The sequence below is a fragment of the Anabrus simplex genome, chromosome 5, assembly GCF_040414725.1.
Source record: "Anabrus simplex isolate iqAnaSimp1 chromosome 5, ASM4041472v1, whole genome shotgun sequence".
Taxonomy (NCBI): domain Eukaryota; kingdom Metazoa; phylum Arthropoda; class Insecta; order Orthoptera; family Tettigoniidae; genus Anabrus; species Anabrus simplex.
The window spans coordinates 285656524-285676764 of NC_090269.1; the positions used below are offsets into that span (position 1 = coordinate 285656524).

At 37.7% G+C, this 20241-nt stretch overlaps 1 protein-coding gene across 12 annotated transcripts in view; it reads right to left on the bottom strand.

Annotated features, from left to right (window-relative positions):
* The window catches only part of LOC136873994 (protein bric-a-brac 1), a 477177-nt gene that overhangs the window by 360070 nt on the left and 96866 nt on the right, over positions 1-20241 (bottom strand). For 11 of the 12 annotated variants that reach the window (XR_010860207.2, XR_010860208.2, XM_067147435.2 and 8 more), the window contains exon 4: positions 6747-7143. Coding sequence is in view for 10 of the 12 variants with exons in the window: in XM_067147435.2 (XP_067003536.2) it covers positions 6747-7143 (397 nt within the window). In the remaining 2 variants the exon portion in view is untranslated. Of the gene's footprint in view, positions 1-4534; positions 4957-6746; positions 7144-20241 lie in introns of those variants that run through there. The other variant, XM_067147437.2, reaches the window with a different exon arrangement.

Below are 20241 nucleotides of genomic sequence, written 5' to 3' on the forward strand. Positions count from 1 at the left end.
TGACATAACGGTTATGTCACAGTCAACTGAGGAGGCATGGAACCAAACTGTTCAAGTACAGGAAGAAGCGAGTGAAGCAGACCTATGGATCTCCTTCGAGAAGATGCAATGCATTACAAACATTGAAACAGCACCCAGATTGATGAGAGTTCAGAGAGAATGGATAGACAATAACCAGCCAGAAAGAAAGGCACTGCTATTAAGAATAAACAAGATGTTCTTGGCATATAAACTAAATATAAACTCTTACAACAAGATCTTGATCAATGTAAAACTCAGAAACTACCAGACCTGGTGGCTTTATATGCAGCTGAATGTTTGAACCTGATTACAACAGCATTGGTCAAAAAGTTGGAACTGGTGGAGAGAAAGAATCTGAGGAAGATAGTGTGACCCCAAACAACAGAGGATGAATCATACAGAAAGAAAGGAAACCAAGAACTAAATAATATCTCAGATACCTTCCAGAAGAGGAAAACCATGTTCTTCAGATATGTCTACACCCAGGAAGACTGACCAATCAGATAATAAGGTTTTCTGAGACCAGGAAGACTATGGTGTGCTGGCATCAGGATGTGAAGAAGGACCTGGAAGAAATGGTAATACAAGGAATGGAAATCAGCAACAGGGATGCTTACAAGTCAAGGATCAAGACCACCAAGAGTTTTCGGAAAGAAGTCAGATCCCGTACCAAGCACCGTGGATAAAAGAAAGGAGCAGATAGCAGAGCGAAAGGACGAAGGAATACTGGACGAGGATCAAAGCCCAGATACAGATGAAGTTGAATTCGAATTAAGGTGATCCATAGTTTGCCAAAACGAAGGAAGAAAGTTACAATAATAATAACAACTCAGTAATGTCTGTTCAGTCTACTTCACTCACCAAATGTGTTGTTATAATGATATTCTTCATCTGCTAGTATATGTATGGAATAATGACTTACGAAAGATGTTTGATTTACAGACTGTAATGCAGAGAATATGAAGTTTTGTTTAATTTTTTGTCATACATGCAAAATAGATATTATAAACATTGATATCTTCAGGGAATTGGTATTCCTGTATGATAAGAAAATCAATATGAAAAGAAAAAGTTGACCCCAATTATCTCAGAACCATGTTTTTGCAGTGAAGTTGTTATTCCACCCAGTTCCCAAATTACGAGATTCTATGGAACTTCATCTTTCATTTGAGTACATGTATCTTAAAAGAAAAGAATAAGGAGAAAGTTAAATTTCCTTCGAAATACAATCAAAATTCACTTTTTTGCAACACAGCAGTACCACAGCAAGACCTGAAAACAGTGCTAGCGTATAATTCACATGCAGCATCATCTAAAGAGGGCTAAATAGTCTCCTTAGTGTGTGAGAGCCATTTAACCCAACCCCAAACAACAGCTCTGAAATGGGTTCTGTATTGTAAATCTACTCTTGAATGCCAACCGACAGTGTTGGGGTTCAATCTTGCAACACTGAATATAGAAGACAAGTGACTAACCAACCACACTATGCAGCTAATCAAAGTAGTATTTTTCACATTCACTATAATGGGGTTGTATTAACATGTTAACGTCGACGCGCACATTTGCTTTTTTTGCAGTAAACTGCAGAAATGCGGTATACCTATTTCAGGTTGATGTGGGGTACGGATGAGCATAATTTCATTCGTAGGTGATAATCAAAGACATAATTTATGTTCAAAGTTACTATTTTTGTGTCCCCCTATTGGGGTGACATAGGGTTATTAGGTTGGCAATGCAACAGATAAAGCGCGCGTCACCCCTGTACCTTTGTTGTTGTGGAACACTGTGCTCTGGGGTTTATGCAGGAGAACTTATCAGAAGCCTAAATAAGAGGCACAGTCTGATAACTGCATATGGGAGATAAATCTCCACAATGGAATTATTGCCCGCCTAGCAATTCCGAATGGAAAATTCTAGGGAATTAGATATATTTTCACCAATAGAGCATGTCAAAAATATATCAGATGTAAGGCTTTTCAGCGTCAGTGGGTAGGGTCTGACACAACCCACCCTGAAGAGTCTAGTGTCAGACCTAAGACGAAACGCTGGTTAATAGAGCAAACTCCTGAAAAGCATTACATCTGATATATTAATAAACCATGATTACCGATAGAGAGATAGAAGAAGAACTTGAAAAGGGTTCGAGTGCTGCATCAAGTGATGCTGACATTTCGGATTTGCAGTGTGATGCCACCTTTTCCAAGTCGGATTTTGACAGTAGTTTTTTTAGTGAGGACACTAGCGAAGATTCCGGTGCTGCATCGTGCGATGATTTAACCATATCACCAGCCAGTGACAATTACCGGGGAACATTCTCAGGTTTGCAGAAACATTTTTTATTCACACGCAGCCCCGGTTTAAAATTTCCTCTGAGTGCTAAATCTCAACCAGTTGATTTCTATCGTGCTATAGTTAATGACGATATCATCAATATGATGGTGCATGAAACCAATGAAAATGCAAGGAATGTGTTGCAAGAGAAACGTGTGAGTAGGCGGAGTAGATTCACTCAGTGGATTTATATCAGTTGTGCTGACATGAAAAAGTTCTTAGGCCTATTGATGTGGATGGGCTTGGCACAGTTTCCCAAACTTCATAATTATTAGTCAAGAAAGAACAGACTGTATAAAAAACTATGTTGAGGGTCATGTAATGAAGCGGGACAAGTTCTTACTGATTTTGCGTTTCTGGCATTTCGACAGTGAAGCAAACCGAGGACATGACAGGTTGCATAAAATCGCACCTCTTGTTCTAAAGCTCAACAAGAATTTCAAAGAACTAAATGAGCCACAGGAAAAAGTGGTCATTGACGAATCTATGATCCCCTTTAGGGGAAGACTAATATTTCGCCAGTTTACTCCAAATAAGACTCATAAATACGGGGTGAAGGTATTCAAACTATGTGATACAGACGGCTATACCTACACCACAAAAGTGTACTGTGGCAAAGGGACAACTGCTAACCCTGGACTACCACATGCTACAGCTGTTGTGATGGAACTTATGGATCCTTATTTAGACAGTGGATCAACTTTGTTCACAGACAATTTCTACATGTCAGTTGATTTGGCGAATAAACTCCTAGCTAGACGCACTCATCTGGTTGGTACCTTGCGGAAGTATAGAGTTGGACTTCTGCCAGGTCTAAAGGAAAGAGTCAAGAAAGGAGAAATGGTTGCTAAGGAATCACATAATGGCATCCTAGCATTGAAATGGATGGACAAGCGAGAGGTTTATATGCTCTCAACTAAGCACCAGTTATATTTTGTATCTTCAGGAAAACGTGGTAAGAGTAACACGGAAATTTTCAAACCATCCGTAGTTATTGACTACAACAAAGCAAAGCCTGGCATTGATGTATCTGATCAGCTATCGTCCTATAATACATCTCTTTGGAAAACTGTCAGATGGTATCACAAGGTAGTGACGGAACTACTAATTGGAACGAGCTTGGTGAATTCATGGATTGCATACAGAAACTATCAAACAGTGCCAAAGCTGCAGAAAATGTCCATAACTACCTTCAAGGAGAAATGTGCTCTTGAACTAATGTGCTTGTCGGATGAAGTAGAAACACCTCGCCACAATCATGGTATCCATCTCCTTGTGGAGACGGAAGAAGCTGAAAAGGCTGGAGATTCCACACGGAAGAGAAGGAAATACGGCAGCATATGCTACAAAGAGGCTAACGAAACTGGAGGTCGACAGGCTGCAAGGAAAGCGAAGAAAGTAACAACATATTGTAAACATTGCCCAGACAAAGCATTCTTATGCAAACCTCACTATGAGTTAGTTCACAAGTGATATGTATCTTGTAAAAACTGTTATCTTTTCGTATCATTTATACTATGCCATAAATTCAAAGACTAGTATGTTATATCATCATCTGTGTTTTCTTTTGTAATTTTTAGCTTTCCTTAGAACAATGAAGCTCCACTGATCTAATAATAACAACCATTTCTTAAGTTATGTAACAATAGTATGTCAGAATAAAGCAATAATAGGCACTAATCCACATTATTTTCCTTGCCATTAATAACAGAATTCTGATGGTTGCGTATGTCACCCCGTCAAATGCCAGAGAAATTCCACTGTCTGTTGCTCAATGCACAGCGTGCTGATAAAGGAATGGGCACCGCGCTGCATTCTATGAACACCTTACGTAAACAAGCAATGCAATACTGCAGCAAATGGTAGCGCTAGTTTCGCGCGACAGCCTAAAGTTGAGAGTCCTGGACACACTACCGTGTCACCCCATGAGGGGTGACATACGATATTTTGTATGAGCGTCCGTCACCCCATGAGGGGTGACATCGTCTTCAAAGTGTTAAACATTAATTAAGTAGAAGACATTTTATTCCTTAACAGCATCCTACGCCTTCACAGCTTGACCCTAACATGCTAGTGTACAATACTAATTTTTTCTAGGCTATAATTCGAAGGTTGCAAAATAAAAGAAGTTCAACTGTTGGTGGATTCACAAAACCTTACATGCTATGAATGCCATGTTTTATTTTCCTTGTACCAAAATTTACATGCTTGAATTGAAGCACAAATGTTCAGTAATTATCATGAGAAAAGAAAAGGAGAAATATTATTGTTGGTCAGAAAAAACTATAATTACACTAAAAGTACACATATGTACATAAATATGCTGTTTTATGTACAAAACACGATATCACTTTTCATAATGTGCCACAGTGTGATAAATTTTGAAGCATGGAATAATGCAAAGTCCAACATCACAATCACTGCACTGGAAGGAGGTGTCCTTCCTACCCGCCTTGCCTGTGCGATACTTTTCTTTTTCACTGCAGACAATACATCTTCTTTGGGCTTTCTTTTTACCCAGAGAGATTGGAACTCTGTCTGGAAAATGTTTTTGCTGGATTCGAGCTATCTTCAAACTGGACATATTGGGTTTGACTCCATCACCTGTAGAAAACACAAAGCTGGTGCACACAACTCGTACAAATTGAGCAATGTTTACCTTCTTTCACTTCATGGAGACATTAACAGGAGGGGGAAATTCCATCACATCCACAAAATCACTAATGCTAAGAATGAAGCTCCAAAAACTGGCTTCAATGTGCTCAAACAACCCCATATTAAAAATCTTGTTTCAACCACATTGCAAGCTTGTGCTATCTAGTGGTAATTCATGTTATTTACTGCATACCACATTCTAGATAGGTGTCAAGAAGAGGAATATCATGTTTGTCTCCTACAAAGTAAGTGATGTATTACTGCACCCACAGTTTTATTCTATTACGTAACAACATAATATGAATGCAATCACAAAGTAAATGTTACAAAATATACACAATGAGGGACACAGATCACAATAGTAGTAATCATACCACTACTTTCTAAGAAGTAACCTTTGCAAATAAAATTTAATACAGGAAGTAAATTATATGTTGAAGATGATTTTCTTTTTGCTTGCAGTAAAATAATAATAATAATAATAATAATAATAATAATAATAATAATAATAATAATAATAATAATAATAATAATAATAAATTATTATTATTACAACTTCCCCCATGCGGAGGCTGCCACAAGGACAAAGTATGTGCCACTATTTATTTTATGGCTTTTGTATATGTCAATGTGCCAGAATTTTGTTCCAAATGAGGTTTTTTTACATTCCAGTAAATCTTTAGAAATGAGGCTGGCATATTTGAACACCTTTGAATATTACCGGACTGAGCTGGAATTGAATCTGCCAAAAAAGAGATTATAGAGTCAGCACTCAAGCAACTAGCCATTACAGCACAGTGTTGCAGTAACATAGGTTTTTGGAATGCGGGTAGGACTGGAAAGATAGTGAACGTGGACTTAATTAAGGTACAGTCCACGCATTACGTGGTGTAAAAATGTGAAATCACAAAAAACCATCTTCAGGATTGTCAATGGTGAGATTTAAACCTACCATCTCCTGCATGTAGTATGAAGAACACAAATTTGGACAAAATTTGTGCAAGTGTTAGGGAAAGAATGTACTGGTTAAAGTGAGGAAAATAGGAGATTCCTACTGGGGTACTTTTGTGGACAAAGGGGGAAAGAAACAGTTCTATGTAAAAAAAGAATTCTAACAGTTCATAGCAAAATATAATATTATGCAGATAAATGTTACTAATAATATTTGTATGTTGCCTTCTGAAATATTCCTATTCCGAATGTGAATTAAGGGAGATCAAGCACTGACTGTGATTAAGCTCAAACTGAAATATACCTGATCATATTCTGAAGTTAAAAGGTACGAGAGCGAACAACAACTGTGATATAATTCAAGCACCTACAGCAGAGCCAAAGAGTGCTGTCACAGAAACAGTACAACAGATTTTCAAGATGAAATTCACACCATTATTTACACCTTCCAATGTTTGGCATTTGAAGTACTGCAACACAAAACTAATACAACCAAGAGACTGAATAATAGATAGATAGATAGATAGATAGATAGATAGATAGATAGATAGATAGATAGATAGATAGATAGATAGATAGATAGATAGATAGATAGATAAATGTTTTTATTGGCATAGTTAAGGCCTTCTCTTACACTAAACCAAAATGTTGTTTAAAAAGTTAAACTAAAGTTCGAGTATCTAGCAACTGCTACTTCTGCAACAGATTTACAAGGGCACTTCTAACCTGTAAGAAAACTTCTAGAATTGAGCACTACGATAAAAAGAAAGTTACGGAAACTTACTAACCTTGCGATGTATCGACGTGAGACTGACTTGATTCCCCTTGCAATAATTGCACCAAAGGATCTTCTCGGGAGGGATGCTTAGTTTCTATTACTTCTTCAATGTCAGAACCATAGTCCACAGGCTCAGTCTTGGGATTTGTTATTTCTACAAACTCAGCTCGCGAAGAGTCATCACTAGAGGGACGAGGACTGACTGGGGGAGGGACTGGCACTGGATTGTGTGTAGGGGTAGAGATAGGAACTATGGAAGACACAGGAGCTGGTTCTGTGCGTGGTCTTTTGTAGGGCCGAGGGAGCTGATCCTCTTGCTTCACAATGGCAGGCTCAGACACTGGTGGTTTCTCTCTTTCTCGAACTGGCCTGTGCACTGGATTCGGTACTGGTGCAGGAGAAGAATTCTGAAAAGTAAAAGAAGGATTTTCAATACAGGAATAAATATGTTTCTCTGCAAATAACCTTAGCCTTTGTGGGTGGGGTTAACTTCGAATAAGTAACCAGGGGAACCTGACCCCTACAGAGCACGTCCCCAGGTGGCGGACAGGGAGTCCCTACAGTACGTAGGGCTGGTTGAAATACCCAATACAACCTGCGAACCAACAGGTAGCCCAATTCCTGGGTGCTTTAAACTACTGGGACACCCTCTCTCCGGGGGCATAAATATGGAGGGCCCGTGCTCTGGGTTGTGGGTGAAGACCTCAACGGCATCTACAGCGGGGGAGATGGACTTCAGTACGGTGGAGATGGTGGAAGGGGCAAACCCGTATTGTCTGTACTCTAGAGGAGCGCCTACAAAAGGCATCCGACTCCATGTTAGGGGCAGCCCAATTCGTATTTGGCAGAAGGTAATAAAATGCCTTTGGGAGTGGCGAACCCACAGTACAAACAGCCTAAAATATAAGTGTGAGTGAATCAAGGCCTCGGAAAATGTTACGGCGTGACGTGCATTTCCCGATGCTCTGGGGGAATTGTGAGAAGTGGGCTACCAGACATCACAAGAATCGGTATCATCAATGTCATGACTTTGAATGGCAAGGTAGAAGAACTGATAGAGTATATGGAGAAGAAAGACATAGCAATGATGGGAATGAGTGAGACAAAATGGAAGGGGAAAGGTAAAAAGGAATTGAAGAAAGGGTATAGATTATAATGGTGTGGAGGAAAGATGGCAACAAATGGTGTTGGTGTTATATTGAGAGAAGACCTTGCACAATATACGGACAAAATTGACCAGAGCAGGGACAAGATAATTCAAGTTAGACTAGGACTTGAGAGCAGGGGCGAAGCGTCAGGGGAGACAGGGTAAACAGCGTGTACCCTTAACATTTTGTGAAAGAAATATTGTCTAGTTAATGCATTTACTTTTTTGAACATTAATTATTTCCACATTCGTGACATTATTGTACTCACATTCAATTTTACTAAGTATACATTTATTATTCACCTATTCAATACCTACAATACCACGTTTTGTGGTTACATAATCATAAAATATTAAAATGTTGTGGACATGTTTCATCCTTATTGGCTAGTATTTGTGATCACTGTTGTCAATACGGACCAAAAAAAAATGAGATTAATGACTTGTAATGTAGTAGCCACATCTTTTATGATTATGTAACCACAAAATGTGGTATTGTAGGTATTGAATAGGTGAATAATAAATGTATACTTTGTAAAACTGAATGTGATCACTGTTGTCAATACGGACCAAAAAATAAGATTAATGACTTGTAATGTAGTAGCCAAATCTTTTATGATTATGTAACCACAAAACGTGGTATTGTAGGTATTGAATAGGTGAATAATAAATGTATACTTTGTAAAATTGAATGTGATCACTGTTGTCATTATGGACCAAAAAATGAGATTAATGACTTGTAATGTAGTAGCCAAATCTTTTATGATTATGTAACCACAAAACGTAGTGTTGTAGGTATTGAATAGGTGAATAATAAATGTATACTTTGTAAAATTGAATGTAATCACTGTTGTCAATACGGACCAAAAAATGAGATTAATGACTTATTGTATTCCCCGCTTTACTTATTTTCGTCTCACTTCGGCAATGCTAAGGCTTGTGTCAGTTACACGAAGCATATAGGCGAAAGTAGACGCTGTCCATTCTGTGTACTTTCCCTTTGATTTTCAAAGCTTTCAGATAGAGCAACATTAACGCTATCTATAGGTACTGACTGTGGAACTATGACTTTCCTACAGCGAGATGTCTCCTTCCAGTAGACAGACTTACGAGCGTCTCTTCTTGCTCTCATTGGCTAGTATTTGGACCTCTCTTGTAAAGATGTTCTTATTGGCTACCATCTCAGACATGCTTTTAATGTCATTAATTTGAATTTACTTTATTATAAGATACGTCTAAAAATAAATTAATAATATTCAAATACGAAGTATAGTAAATTTACACCTAATAAATGAATGACAGCATCAAAACCCTTCAAAGTACGTGCACTTTCTTGCCCACCAATATTAGTTGCGGTATTATAACCCCAACAACTATTGGCTTCCAGTCTTAATAAGGTACTCTAGAGTACGCATACAGAAAAAATTGCTTAACTTGATGCTGTATATTCCGCTAAAGTCAGTTTCCATTGAACGTGCTGAGTGCCTTCAAACGAATTAAAACGTATTTAAGGAATTGGGTGACCAACCAGAGACTGTCTAACTTGGGAACTCTAGCTATAGAGAAGGAATTTCTGTGGAATCTTAGCAAGACGTCCGACTTCAAGATGAGAGTAATAGATATATTCGCCGAAATGAAGGACAGGCGGATTAAACTCATTTACAAGAATATTGTTTAAGGTGACTTGTACAAACAACTATTTATTTCTAATTTATCTTATTAAATCTACATAACAATGAAATATATTGCTATTTTTTTATTCTAAAAGTATGATGTTATTTGACAACTCCCACGGCCTATTTCTTCTATATTTAAAAATAAATCAAGTGCACGTAGGGTTAGAGGTTTTCAGAGTCATTAATATAATACTGAATACAGACGTATGCATCGAAAACAAAATTCCTTATAATAATAATATGATTAAAACAGTTTAAATAAAATAAATCTCTGTCTACCCCCTTACTTAGTTCACGCTTCGCCACTGCTTGAGAGTGGAATCAAGGATTTTATGCAGGTTTATGCACCCCAACCGGAACCGGGGAATGCAGATGAATGTTTAGAGAGTTTCTAGAAGAACTGGAAACTGTATTGAAGACAAAGAGGTTATAATAATGGGAGACATGAATGCACATGTTGGAACAGACAGGGAAAAGAGAGATAATTGGCCCCTATAGTTATGGAAACCAAGATGAAGGAGGAGATTTGGTAATAGATTTTTGTAGAACGAATGGATTAATTGTTGGAAATACATGGTTTAGAAAAAAGAACTCACAAAAAATAACTAAATATGGTTGGGGAGATAGAAAGAAAAAAAGGACAATGACTGATCTTATTCTGGTGGAGAATGAGCAACATAGACAACTGGAAGATGTGTGGAAGAGGAATGGACATGTTACAGAAATGGTTTTGTAAAGTGTGCAGTAAACACCTGTGGAAGACTATCAGGGAGGAAAAAGGAAAAGGAGACTCCTTGGTGGAACAGCAGGGTAAAGGAAGCAGTTAGAGAAACAAATGGCTTGAAGGAAGTGGATAAGCAGCAATAGTACAGAGAATTGGTAGAAATATAAAGAAGCCAAAAAGGTATGTAGAAAATAGTACAAGAAGAGAAATGGAAGAGCTGAGAAAGTTTCACAGAAACTTTACAGGAGGATATAAAGGGGAGTAAAAAGGTTTTGCATGGCTTAGTGAAAAACAGTTTACGAAATAGGAAAGATACAAAATTTGTAAAAACTTAAACAGGGTAGATACTGACGAAAAGAGTTGACATACTAAAAAGATGGGTCAGAATTGCTAAATATTAAATACAGTAAACTGGTAGAGGAGATGGAGCAAGAAGAAACAACGGGGAAAGAAGAAGAACAAGAAAAGGAGATACTGATGTTAGAAATAGAGGAAGCCATACAAAAGAAGAGCAGTAAAGCAGCAGGAGTGGTAACTACGGACCAATAGGGCTACAGTGGCTGTATAGATTATTTAGAATAATCTGGAGGAAGAAAGAGATCCTAGAAGAGTGGGGAAAGGGTTTAATTATCCTGATATTTAAAAAAGGTGATAAAAAGGAATGTAAAAACTACAGACGGATCACCCTTATTGTCCATGTAGCCAAGATATTTGAGAGAGTATTGGAAGGAAGACTGAGGAGGAAGCTAGAAAGAGAAATGGAAGAAGAACAGTATGGTTTTAGGAAAGACAGATCAAGGTTTGACCTGATCTTTACATTAAGATATATGATGAAGAAAAGATCGGAGTTTGGAAAACACATGGTGATGACATTTAATGGCATTGAGAATGCTTATGACAGTGTGCGCAGACAGTTGGTATGGGACACATTAAGGAAAAACAAGTTAACAGAGTGGAAGTGCAAATGATAAATGCTATGTACAAAAATTGAGTTTCATTATTTATGAGTTTCATATCGGTATTAACTGATTACACGTATATGAATAAGAAAGAAATTACATCTGTCAATACCATTTATTATAAATGTAGACTTACACCAGTACCGGTTTCAACTCTATTTGGTCATCATCAACTGACAGGTCATAATATTACGTCTATGTCGTCATCCACTAGCACATCCGGATGTCTAATGGGGATATGAGTTGGATGTTATTGTCATTTCATTTGTGATTCCGTCAGATTAAAATTATTTTTGAGATTAAAATATGGTAGTAAAAACTTAACCTAAGCTTAAAACTTATTGTATGTGCACATTAAAAACACTGAAAATATGTATGTAAAACACTTGTTCAATTTAAAAGTTCATGTCTTGCGCATTCCTTCTTTAGCCTTCCTCGTTACGGTCTTGTGCGTCTATGTTTATGTTGATTGATTCTGAGCTCGTATATAGTGGTGTAGGTTCTTGAGAATGTTCTATTCGACTAAAAGATGTCTTCATGTATGCTTATAATAAAAACCCAAGTCATTAAATGGTCCAATATTGTGGATAGAGACAATATGTGGCTCTGCTGTAAACTTGTTTTCAAAAGTTAGAAGCAGATGATGAAGTTGTAGTTTTTTTATATGGCTGAATATAGATTTCTGGTGGTAAATTCTTCTTAGATAAGTAACACAAAACCAATGCCTAATAGATGTAATATTATGATTTGTCAGCTGATGATGACCAAATAGAGTCGAAACTGGTACTGATGTAAGTCTACATTTATAATAAACAGTACTGACCGGTGGAATTCCTTTCTTATCCATATTTAAAAACTGAGTTAGTAGTGTGAAGACTAGTATAGGAAAAACAAAATGGTTTAAAGTTGAAACGGGTCTCTGACAGGGAAGTGTTCCCCCATACTATTCATCATAGTCACGGATGAAATTCATAAGAACATTGAAAAGAGATTGGGAAGACAGGCAACAAAAGCCATGTTGTTTGCAGATGATATAGTGATATGGGGTGAAGATGAAATGGAAGTGCAAAAACAAGTAGATGTATGGAAACAAGAGATAGAAAAATTTGGGAAGAAAGTAAGCACAGAGAAAAGTAAAACAATAGTGATGACATGGGGAAGGAAGGAAGGAAGGAAGGAAGGAAGGAAGGAAGGAAGGAAGGAAGGAAGGAAGGAAGGAAGGGGAGATATAAAATTGAATGGTAAAATTCTGGAAGTGGTTAAAAGTTTCATGTAGTTGGGAAGTGTGGTCACAGAAGATGGAATGATAACCGAGGAAATTGGGAAAAGAATACAACAAGCAAATAGCTTCTACCAGAGTGTAAAGGGTATTTTGTGGAGCCAAGATGTCCCGAAGAAATGTAAGAAAGTATTATATTCAATCTATTATGAACCCATACTAACCTATGCACCTGGATCGTGGACTAAAACAAAACGGGAGGAGAGTACAATACAGGCAACGGAGATGAAATTCCTAAGAGGCATCGAGAGCAAGACCAGGAAGGATAGAATTAGAAATGAAGAGATAAGGAAAAGGACAGGAATGTGAAACTTCAAGACAGGATAGAAACAACAAAGCTGTAGTGGTATGGACATGATGAGAATGGGAGAAGAGAGAGTGCCAAAAAATGCTTTTTCAGAGAAGTTAACAGAAAAGAGACCACGAGGAAGACCCCAAAAGAGGTGGACAGATTCAGTGTGGAAATGCATAGAGAAGAGGGGAGGAAAACCAGAAGATGTACTTAAAAAAGGAGAAAAATGGTGGTGAGACAGGCAGCGATGGAGGTCCTTGATTCACAACCCGACCCTGGAAGCTGGAAATGGGAAATGAAGATGATGATGAACAAATATGTTTGCAATACTAAAACAAGGGATGTGAATTTTTCCACAAAGCACATGAAAACAACTAAAAAATAATAAAACAAAATATACATTTCATCATGACCATTTAAAATGCATATGACAGCACTGCTTTGCACAAACACAACTTAGAAAATAATTCTTACTTAATATCTTTCACATATCATAGAACTGTAGAGCTACACACAAAAAAAGAGTACAATTAATACCAACTTGCAGTTCGTCAGTTAGTCGCTACTCATTTCTGAGCATACTTTGTTCCTAACAATCCTCTCCTCTCTCAGTTAATGTATATAATTCTGGTCACTACCTGGTGACAGATCAAGCTGATTCTTGAACGAAACATGTGCCCAAACAAATGAATGAACTACAATGGATGGATAAGGAAGCACTAGGTTGTATTACATGCTTCTTTCGTATTAATAATTTTGCACATGTCTTGTAGTTTAAGCACTGAAACACCAATTTTTCACTGTTCACGTGAATGCTTGATACAAACAAGAATATAATGTTGCCAATAAAATCCTTTGCATGAGACCAACTGCTGCAATATTTGTTGATCTTTTCGTGGAAGGTTTTATAATCTAATTGTGTAAAACGATCACAGTAGCATACAATTATTTGCTGTAATTTAGTTTGCGGAATATCAAGAGTTACGTGGAAAAAAGTAACCGATAGTTTTTTGCTAGCTTTTTACGCTCTTCTGGATGGATAAACGTACGCTGAAATGTAGAAATACTGATAACGGAAAATAAATACGTTAACATCTCTCGTAATAATGGATGACTCAGTGAAAGGGTTCTCGTAACCATGAAGCGATAGTTCTTTCGGATGTCATTTTTTTTCTTTCCCATTATCAATAGTTATACTCTTCAGTGTAAGTAGCTATTAAAACACTATCGATTATAAGCATGAATGACAGCTGCACTTTTTAAGCAGTGGCTTCAAGAATTTGATTGAGAATGGGATCGAAGAACAGAAAAGTAGTTCTTTTTATAGACCATTGGCCTGCTCATCCAAATGTTGAGCTAAGAAATATTGAAGTGGTATTCCTACCCCCCAAGTTGTACCAGTGTGCTACAACCACTTGATCAGGGCACATTTAAACTCCTTAAATGCTGCTTTCATAGCATGCTGGTCAGCTCATTGATATGTAGGCTTGAGGTAAAACAAGTACTGAAATGGAATGTAGTGCCATGGGATTTGATTTGACTCGTTAATATTATTGCAGACATTTGCATAATGTATAGTACTGGTGGTAAATCCTAAAGCAAGGCTCTAAGCAAAGTGCAGGATTTTCAGGGCACTGAGGGCACTTGTGTATTCTACAAGTCCACTGGAGTCCTGATGGTCCTGCATCCATGGCTACTTCATCTATTCCCACAACTTTTCCCATCTTCATGTTTTTTAACTGCCCATCCCACCTCTGTCATTGTAATGTCTTGATTCCTTCTCTGTTACTACTTCTATTCCTGTTGCCTGGATACCTTCTCCACAGGTCCGGTTTCTCATGTTCAGCAGTTCACTGACATATTCTATCCATCTGTTTATTATCTGCTATTGTATTATGAATATTACTCCTTTATTCTTCACAGATCCTGTGTTCGTTTCATTCCTACAGATTCTTCTAATTCAATTTTTTCCTCTTCTTTACTATAATTTAATAAATGTAAGTTTATTTATCTGTGAATTCATGCTAAAGTAATGTAAATTCTGAAGCAGATTACTTCTTACGGATCTGACTTATTTCAGAATAAGAAAATTTCACTGTAACAAATTTATTTCTAAAGTCCTCAAAATTTTGTTATTCTGGTATTTTACTGTATTATAGCCTACAGTATATACTGTCTGCTACTTGTTGAAGTTCAGCCCTTCTTCTTCACTACAACCCCGCTGAGGGGCAGAGACCTGCACAGTTGTTAGACATTCTCCTTACAAACACACCTTCACTTTAACAGTCCTCTTATTAATGAAAGTAACATCTGAAATGCAGTCAATGTCCTTGTGAAGAACAAAGCCAATTCCATTTCTTTCTTGTATCTTATTTCCGCACCAATACAGTTTGTATCCATCGTTCAGTAGTTTTGTGTTGCCTCCCTTCCACTTTGACCTAAGATATTAACATTGCTAAGCATCATATCTGTTATTTTGTTGCATTTTCCAGTGTTAAATTGTTCAAAGTAATAACTCTGAGACTGGCTTTTCTGTTTTGGACTGTTTGTATGAGTGTCAGACTTATTGGATTTGTAATTATTTCCAAAGGAACTCGAATTTTGGTGTTCAGTTGCACTGTTTTTCATTCTGAGGCTTATTCTTTGGTTGAAAGCAGTTTGCACAGTACTCTTTCAGCTGACTTATTAGGCTTGTCACCTAAGAGGATTTTCCTTTCTGAGTATTTTCCCTGTAGCATTTAGCAATCTCAGGCCACATCTGCAAGCCAGCAGTTCATTGAGGAATGTATTGTACCCGTTTAAATGGTGCCTGATTGATTTTGGAGAAGCTGGAGTAAATTTTATAACGGAACACTGGTTTACAAGTAAGCATGCATCACCTGTTACCGTGCCGTGCCGCTGCGAGCGAGTATGAACTAGGTCAACAAGCCGGTGAAGGTCGCCACGTCACGCAGTTACGTCACCTAGTGGCCGACAGCCGAGAGGGGAAAGACATTTTGGAGAAATTTACTTGGCGGGGGTGAAGGACGAATCACGTCACAAGAAGGTCAACAGCCAATGAAAAGCGAGGAAGGTACTAGAAGGTCTTAAGATCTTTCTAGAAAGAGGTCGAAGCAGAGTCTCTAAGGAAAAGTTGAAGAGAACATTACAGTCTCGAAAGGAGAATCGAACAGAAGAGTCTCTAAGAAGAAGTTAAGTAATACAGTCTTCTGGAAGAACGTCGTATAATTTTAACCTTCAGGGAGAAGATGAATGTTCGCGATTAGTGTTATTAACTGTCCATTTCTTGTATGACACAACCACTGTTTTATTTGAGTGCTAGTTCAACTTTTCGCCAGCCTAATTCAGTATAGAGCGAGGTTGTAACAGGTGCACATTTCACCGGGTGGAACTTGCGAAACCACAGACAGTTCGTGCGCTCCTTTGCGCCGAGTGTTGCAGTAGAAATCTATGGAATGTCTCATTGGAAATTATAACCTCCTGAGACCCCCGGTATAGTATACTATACCTTAGGTTTGAGGCATGATGTGGCCTCTTGTATTGTCACTTGCTGCATTTCTAGCACATGGTGACATCTGTGGGAACTAGTGAGAACTATCAGTGCAAAAAAATTCAGAATATGCTTTAACTCTTTCCTTAACCCCAGAACCTAGTTTAAGTCAAATCTTGAAAAAATCCAAGTCCCGGGTCTCAGGAGGATAAGGGAAGTAAACTATCTGAAGTGAATATTCAAGAGGAAACCTGGCCTATAAAACATCGTAGTACCAGTAATAATGTTCCGTCAGCTTCAAGACTTACTGTAAGCTTGTGAATGTGTTCAGAATTCGAAGCTTGGGGTAAAACTGAACCTGAGTGTACATCATTGTGCCAGTTAAGTGTCGTAAATTTAGTGGTATACAACTAGTGTGAATCCTATTTTCTGACACGAAATTTCAGTTTCAGCTACCTCTGTGAAGATTAGCCGACAGCATGCCACGAACGAGAGGAAAATCCTGGAATTCTCTGGAACATTGTTGGAGTGATTCAACGCTGCTGTACGTAGCCGTAGTCATGATGAGTTAAGCCAAAGTGTGCACGCCAGCGCGATGAACTTGTCTGTCTATAAGCCTCCATAACGGCAGAAGAGTACGCCGACGCCCATACCTGCATCCCGATGCCAACGATTTCCATTGGAACCATAAGTACCATTGTAAAATTTCTTCTCTTTCAGTAGATGACTAGTAGATTGTATTCTTGCTTAGAGGAATGTAGTTTCTTTTGAAATGTTGTACTTAAATGGTGATGGTAGAGTATTCATTCATTCTTTGATTTATGGATTCTACATTTTCTATCTTTGCATTCTCTTGGAATAATGTTTGTGTTTTTGATTCGGTGATAAGTAATCCCAGTTGCCAGTGAGTTTTATGAGGTCATATGAATAATTAAGATCTTCAAAAGGAATTATGGGGATTAAGACCTAAAAATAAGCACAATAATAATAATAATAATAATAATAATAATAATAATAATAATAATAATAATAATAATAATAATAATAATAATAAGTGGTCATAATAATCATGACGAGGAGGATGAAATTAAATATAGGAGTAAAATACTAATAAATCGAAGGCTTAATGAACTATTAGTTTATGTGATATGTTTGACATCAGAAGGGATGGTAATTGAAGTGCACTAGAAGCAGCTCATCGAGATGACGTTTTCTAGGAGCCATAGTAGGAAAAATAAAAATAATTATTATAATAATAATAAAGTCGGGTATTTGACTGGTTGTTGAGAATAAAATTGAACGATATTGTGATGGTGGATTTTACAATGAAATTGACGATAGGGACCACTAGGGTGCATGTCAGTCATAGTGATTATGATGAATTAGTGATGATAGTGATTCATGGTGATTTGATTATATTTAGGGACTAATAATAGTTCTTTCCTTCGCTCAACAACCGATATTGAATAATGTACGACTTGCTTATTCTTAGCCTTTCTTGGGGCTCACAAACGTATCTTTCTGATGATGGTGGTGATGATTATTCCTTCACGATTAATTTAGTCATCCTATTTCGTCTTGTAACAATAGTCTTGATGAATTCTTATTATGATCGATTCATGCTATAAGGGTCTTCAATAAAATTTAAGAGGAAAATATAATAATAAATCTATATATATAAAATAAGAGTTTTGTCTGTACATTGCTCAGAATTTGAAAAGAATGGTATTTCTGTATCGGTCATGTCCATAGTAACAAGAAAATGTACTTTTTACTTTTCCGTAATTTCTGTCTGTCTGTATGTATGTATGTATGTATGTATGTATGTATGTATGTACATGCATCATGAGAAAACGGCTGAAGAGAATTTAATGAAAATCGGTATGTAAAGTCGGGGGATGAGCCGCTACAATCTAGACTACAAATAATTTTATTCACGCCGAGTGAAATGGTAGTTTAGGGGAAGGCCTTAAATTTAATTTTCGAATATTTATATTATTAGTGGTCCTATCGATAAATACTATATAACTAAAGTTATATAGAATTAAATTTCCAATCAATTATCTCTTATACATTTTTACCGTACCGGCTCTGATAACACAGATATTAATGAATTTGTAGTTTTGTTGTCAACACCTAGCCACGAGAGAATGGGTTAACAGAATTTAATGAAAACCGCTATATAGAGTTGGGGAATAAGAAACTACAGTCTAGGCTGTAAATAATTTTATTCGCCCGAGATGAAATGGAACTTTAGGGGAGGGCGCCTAAAATTTAATTTCTAAATACCAGTTGGTGCTATCGAAAAGTACTACTTAACAAAAGTTATAGACAATACAATTCCGATCATTTATGTTTCATTCAGTTTTACTGTACCGACTATGATAAGAGTGGTATTTCAGAAGACCTACAATATCGAAAGCGCATAACACTGATCAACAGTAACTTTACACTGACCATTGTTTGTTGTGATGTTCTTCGTTTCTTATGGTCCCGCTCAACTTCGATAGATGGGATTACTACTGCGTACCGAGTATAACAGCCTGATTGAACATTGGCGGGAAATAGCTAGGGAGTTGGAAAACTTTCTTCTTTAACATGCCATTCCTCTGGTTCATGTAGCCTCCGTGGCTCAGTCGGCAGCGCGTCGGCCTCTCACCGCTGGTAACAGTGGTTCAAATCCCGGTCACTCCATGTGAGATTTGTGCTGGACAAAGCGGAGGCGGGACATGTTTTTCTCCGGGTACTCCGGTTTTCCCTGTCATCTTTCATTCTAGCAACACTCTCCATTCTCATTTCATACCATCTATCAGTCATTAATGTATCACTGGGAGTGGCGACCCCATCGTACTAACAGCCTATATATAGCCTATGCTTCATTTATTACATCCCTGACCCGGACAATGACTGGAGAACAGGTTGTAGGTTTTCATTTTCACTTTCCTCTGGTTCATACATTTTCTGATACTGCAGGTACGTAACACACTGGTTCATCATAGTATTCCGTTATTCGATCCCTACTCTGACGCGCTGTTTTGAATGAGCTGTATGCACACTTACGGCAGAGGCTCACTTTAGTAGTAGTAGTAGTAGTAGTAGTAGTAGTAGTAGTAGTAGTACGACCTGGTCTAGAATTACTATTTAAGCCTATTTCAAATTATAGCACCACAATTCACTAAATAACTCAAAAGTCAACCCTGGAATGAGCCGTTTCTTAAGAAAAGCTTCTTCCTCTTCACTTTTATTAAATTCCACATTCATTTAATTCCAAATTAGCAGTGAAGAGGGGGTTTCTCCTCTGGCTTGGAGGAAAAAATTGCCTCCAAATCAGATAGGTTTTTCCGTTGCCATTGTAGTGAATTGAGATTTTTCGACTCATCGGGTACTCCTCGGAAACAGATTAGTAAAAGGGCATAGTTTTTGCCCTGTGACTCTCCACTATTCGCCTTCCCCCCCACTCCACCTCGCACCGCAGAAAAAAAGACGAAGAGTGTTCACGGATCAGAACTGTCTGCGACTTGGTCACTCCAGCTCTGGAATTCCAACATAGCACTGTTCGTTAAAAGTGAGAAAGTGTGTGGTGTTTCATTTGATGGAGTATTTCACATGAAAGTATTGATTTTAATCGCGCCATTTCTACTGACGTCATTGCAATGACCTATGTTCATTTCAGTTGGAAAAACCACAGTCTTTCTGAGGATGTAAAATGGCTGGTGGAGAGTGAGTGTCTGCCGTTGTAATGAAAACTCCCCAACCTGGTGGTGACTGATGGCAGGCAAGCGGGCCTATCATTACAATGAAAATTCCCCAACACAGTCTTCATATGAGAAAAGACGTTTAGTGACTTCCCCGTCGCGTTTCTAGGGTAACGTTAACAGCTATGCAATTTAATACATCTTGCTCACAACATGTACACTACGTAGCCTAGAATTCTGTAT